This window comes from Microtus ochrogaster, chromosome 16 (genome assembly GCF_000317375.1).
Source record: "Microtus ochrogaster isolate Prairie Vole_2 chromosome 16, MicOch1.0, whole genome shotgun sequence".
Lineage (NCBI taxonomy): Eukaryota > Metazoa > Chordata > Mammalia > Rodentia > Cricetidae > Microtus > Microtus ochrogaster.
The window spans coordinates 38,972,264-38,977,390 of record NC_022018.1 but is presented as its reverse complement, the minus strand read 5'-3'; the positions used below and the strand labels follow the sequence as shown (position 1 = coordinate 38,977,390).

Genomic DNA, 5,127 nt, shown 5'->3' with positions numbered 1-5,127 from the left:
GGCCGAGGAGAACGGGTCCCTGCCGCCCGGGGACGCGGCGGCCTCGGCACCCCTCGGAGGACGCGCTGGCTCCAGCGGCAGCGCGGAGATCCAGCCGCTGCCGGCGCTGCACCCAAGCAGCGGCCCGCACTCGAGCTGCTGCGCGGCTGCAGCCGCCCCGAGCCTCCTGTTGCTGGACTACGATGGCTCTGTGCTGCCTTTCCTCGGGGGCCTGGGCGGCGGCTACCAGAAGACCCTGGTGGTGCTCACCTGGATCCCGGCGCTGTTCATTGGCTTCAGCCAGTTCTCGGACTCCTTCCTCCTGGACCAGCCCAACTTCTGGTGCCGCGGGGCCGGCAAAGGCACCGAGCTAGCGGGTGCCACTGTCACCGGCCGGTGGGGCGACATGGGCAATTGGACCAGCCCCCCAGTCACCCCTTTCTCCACTGCTGCCTGGGGGACCGCGAGCAACCGAAGCAACAACAGCGACACGCCACCCCTCCCGTCCCCTCCAGGCAAGGGGAACAACGATTCAAATTGCGACTGCCACGCTTGGGACTACGGCATCCGCACTGGCCTCGTCCAGAACGTGGTCAGCAAGGTAAGGGCCACGACCGCCGCGTCCCCGCGTTCTTTTCGTGAACCCTTTTCTTCCGACCTCGGTTGCCTCTGCTCTACGCTCCATCTCTTTTTCTCTGCAGATCTAGGTCCGAGCCTACCCAGCTGAGGAGCCCGAAATGCTAGCCTGTGTACTCACAATCCCGCATTGACTGGGCTCCCTGCTGTCCCCCAAAGGAGATGCTCTTACTTGGATGTGAAGCCCAAGACTGTTTGCCGCCCTCTGCGGTGCCCGTGACGCTGCATCCGCTTCCAAGGGACCGATATAGCCTTTTCTAATTTCCACCGAAACTCTTTCCCAGTGCACGTATGGAAAGGGCGCCCCTCCCCCAAAAGGTTCAAATCCTTTCCTGGATCTTACTAGGTGTTAGACTCACTGATGGCACCGCAGCGGCCCTGGAGGACTCCGTCCCTCTTCAATGTCTGCTCCTTAGAGCCAGGCCATAGCTATGTTCTTTCCGCGGGCCGCCTGCCCCTGTTGTCTCCCACGAAGAACTAACTATCCATGAAAAATAGTGTTCTATTCTCGGATGTTCTTTCTGGCAGACCTCAGCCTTCCCACACGTGCCCTGAACCGATTAAAGCCAGTTAAAAAAAAATGAAGTTATAGACAAAGAAGCCGAGCCCTTTGAAAAGTTCCCTTACTACCCCACCCCCATCCCAACTATGCGTTGTCCTTTTCAGAGATCTGACTATAGAGTTCAATATCAGGGTGTTCCCGCAAATGTTTTCTTAGGACTTCAGTCAATAGCCCCATAGCATAGGAAGGATGTGGGAAACCTGCCTGGTGTCATCGCAGCCCCTGTGGAGCAACTGCTCTCTGGTCTGAGGCATTAAGACCTGGTGAGCTGGTCCCTAGTACCCGCTTTGTCCTCCCTGTTCCTTGTAGAGGTCCTGCATCGGATGTAATATAGCAGGAGTGTTCTGTGAGGGATAGATGCCACCCTAAGCCTGGGCAGTAGGTAGTGTTAGACCTTAGATACCTATATTGTTTAGTTTTTTCTTGGCCTGTAGGAAATAGTGAATGCCACCTTGTCAAGTGATTTATGAAACATTTGTAGTTTCTGTCCCCTTTGCATTTTGAACAGTGCAGTTAGAAATGGGGCAGTTCTGAGCAGTTGGAACCACTTTGCCTGAACGTGAGAGTGGATTTGGACAGTTTATAACTTGTCTGTGTGGAGTCCATCCCCACAACCAGTGTGTGTTAGTAAACAGTTGTAGTTCATGGATGTGTAAGACGAAACTCTTACATCATCATAATCATTTTTTAATCTTGTATCAACCTGGCCAGAAGCACTGGGTCCTGTGGGAACTGTCTGGCATAGTGATCCCTCTGCTCTGCGAGATAATTGGGAAGGACCTCCTCGTATGTCTCATCTGGACTCATCCCCCACAGCCTCTCCCTTCTCTAACCCATCCCCATTCACGAAGGGCAATATTGCTCTCCCCCTCTCTTCTTCATCTTCTCTTTGCTTAGCAGCAGAGACAATTTTCATAACGGCAACTATTTTAAATCGCCAACTATTTTAAATCACCAGGTATGCCTGTCAGAGTAAGGATTTGGCAACACTGCTGAGTATTTTTAGCCCCTTTCTGGAGTAAAGCAAGAATAATGGATTGAAAGGGTAAGTTGGAAGTTAGGAAAGCATACTAACCAGTGTACTCTACCAGTGGGGGCCAGAAGACAGCTATTATCCTGCCAGGCATGGTGTGAAGCAAGACCAGAAATAGTTCCTGAAAACAGACTATATAGAGGCATATTGGAAAGCTGGGCAAGTTTTTAAAATTAGCACTCAGGAAGGGCTCCGCATGGAGGGGAGGAGTGCCTGACAACACATGGCAGTCACATGTTGTGGACAAGATGACAGTAAGGAGTGAAGGCCTGGGCACAGTAATTAGAGGCATACTTTGCTCATACTGTAAAGGCTAGGAAGGACATCTTAATTTTCACAGATGAGTCTGCTCAGGTAGAAGACTGCCCTGCCACCGTGTTCTGTTCTGTAACAATTCTGGAAAGAGTGGTTCCAGCGCAGTTTGGCATGAAAGGTGCCCTTTTCCCTCTGCTGACTGTGCTCCATGGCCCAGTGTAAGATCCGTACTGTGATGCTGCGGCCTTGTACACAGTAGACAGACGAAGCCTTTACCTGTGGTCCGTGTGGAGACGTTGTGCACTATCAGCCATAGGCTGTCCAGCCGTCAGCATGGCTCCTAGGCAGGTGTGCTCGTGAAACAGCCTGGGCCCCCAGCGTTGGTTGCTGGTTGGGAAGAGGTAACACGATTGCTGCCTTCATACCTGATGTTGGAAGAGAAAAGCTCCAGGATGTTGAATGAAGTGGTTCCCCGGGAATCTGAGCTATACCCCTGGCATGCACTTACTACCTCATTTTAAACAGCTCCACAAATGGAGCTCTGTCCCTAGCAGGCCAGCCTGCCCTTCCTTGTTAAAGAAACGTGAACTTTGATGAGTTACACTTAAGTTCTCTCGGGCCAACCTGAAGCTCCTTCCTGAGAATGCTTTTTTCCATCATAGAAAGCATATTTGTCCCTTCTTCCCCCTCTCCCTCCCTCCCTCTCTCCCTTCTTGTTGTCTTGTTTTGTTTTGGTTTCAGACAGGGACTCACTCTGTAGACCAGGCTGATCTTGAACTCAAAGAGATCCACTTTCCTCTGTCTCCCAAGGGCTGGAATTAAAGGTCTGCACCAGTATGTCTGGCTTTATTTAGCAGTTTCTTACCTGGCTGAAGCATGTCCGCCTACTTCAGCTCTTCCACTCATAACAAAATCAGCCATATTTACTACGGCACAGAAAATATGCCTCTTAAACGTGGTACCATTGCACAAACAAGTAGGTACTGCATGATCTACCCCCAAAAGAGAGATGGACGGATGCCTTGCCTCCACTAATGGAGTCTGCGGTGGCTGCACCATCACGTTTCTTCTGTCTAAAGACTGTGGACTCTGGGCCACCCTGCTTTATCTAGTAGGCTGTGTTCAGCCAACACTTTTCTGTTTCTACTCAGATAGCATGAAATACAGTTCCAGTTTCTTCTAAGTCATTTTGAGCGTTAAGATCTCTCCTCTTGGTGTCTTTATTGTTTTTGCTTTTAGTGAGACAGGGTTTCTCTGTACAGCCCTGGCTGTCCTGGAACTTGATTTGTTCACACTCACAGAGATCCACCTGCCTCTGCCTCCTGAACACTTAGATTAAAGGCCTGCATCACCATGCTCAGTTATCTTTATTGTTTTCATCATTTGACTTGATCCTTGCATTTGTTACACACACACACGCACACACGCACGCACGCACGCACACACACACGCACGCATGCACGCATGTACGCATCAGAATTTTCACCCTAGATTCTCCAGTTCCTTCAAAATGAAGGTGGTGGTGATGTTGGCACCACCTTTGTTTTGTGTGTCTCTTTCTAGTTTCTGGAGCATTTTACATGAATTACTTCATTGATTAGGAATAGTAACCCAAGGCCAATCTCAACATAGCAACATCGCTGATTATGAACACATACTGGAGTAGTTCCTCATAGGAAGCAGGTATCCAACCAACTTCCTTATCTCCATCCTGGCATTTTATACTTCTGCTCTGCTGGGCTGAGCCGGCAGTGCCTTCCGGATGAATCAAACAAATCCCTCTCCCAGCGCAGCAGGCTTGAGGTTCTGAAGATAGGCGCTCTGGAGTAGACTCCCTTCCTCATTTTCTGTGCTGCAGCCCAAAGTTTCTCATGCTGCTGAGATTTGAATAAAAATTATTTCAATTAAAAGGAAAAAAATTAACTCCATGAATGTAAAAATGTTGCTCTTACTGGCTGACACAACTCATCCCGTGTTGTTCTGCATGAGTAGTGGCCAAGGCTCACGATCTTCTTGAGTAATCACTAGAATTTGGTCAGCAGGCAATGCCAGCTAACCTTCCCAAGTCTTTTTTCCCTAAAGTTGGAGTTTAAATTGTCCTCTCATCTCCTGCCTTCTCATGAATTTGCAAAGATTTGTGACCTTTCTCTTAAGTTGTTTAATATCCTGGAAGTAATTTGTATCCTTTTTCTAGTAGTTATTTAAGGTGGCTTCAGTACAATGTAATTAAGACTAAAACCAATTTTACTATCATTGCAATGGCAATCATTTGTAAAATAGTCCACAGTGTTATCCTAACGAGTAACTAGTTTCCACTTCTGAAATGCTTAGCACTTATGCTGCTTTTCTCTCTTCCAGGTTGTTTATTTAATGGAATCTGTCATTATTCTCTATCATATCAAAAGTATTTGTGTCAACCCTTAGAAACACTTTTTTAAAACTTGATTTCGTTTTTATGTTCATCTTTTGTGCCCCCCATGTGTGTATGCATGTGTGTGAGTGGTGTGTGTGTGTGCATGTGTGTGTGCATGTGTCTGTGTCTGTGGTGTGTGTGTGCATGTGTGTGAGTGGTGTGTGTGTGCATGTGTGTGAGTGGTGTGTGTGTGCATGTGTCTGTGCATGTGTCTGTGTCTGTGGTGTGTGTGCATGTGTGTGAGTGGTG

The 5,127-nt window shown here is 48.9% G+C and overlaps 1 protein-coding gene across 1 annotated transcript in view; it reads left to right on the top strand.

Annotated features, from left to right (window-relative positions):
• Position 1: 1 nt before the first annotated feature.
• Positions 2 to 5,127, top strand: part of Slc22a23 (solute carrier family 22 member 23) — a gene marked incomplete at its 5' end in the record, with an annotated part of 159,240 nt that continues 154,114 nt past the window's right edge. The window contains one exon of the mRNA XM_005355140.3: positions 2 to 580. Within this exon, the coding sequence (XP_005355197.3) occupies positions 2 to 580 (579 nt within the window). The remainder of the gene's footprint in view (positions 581 to 5,127) is intronic.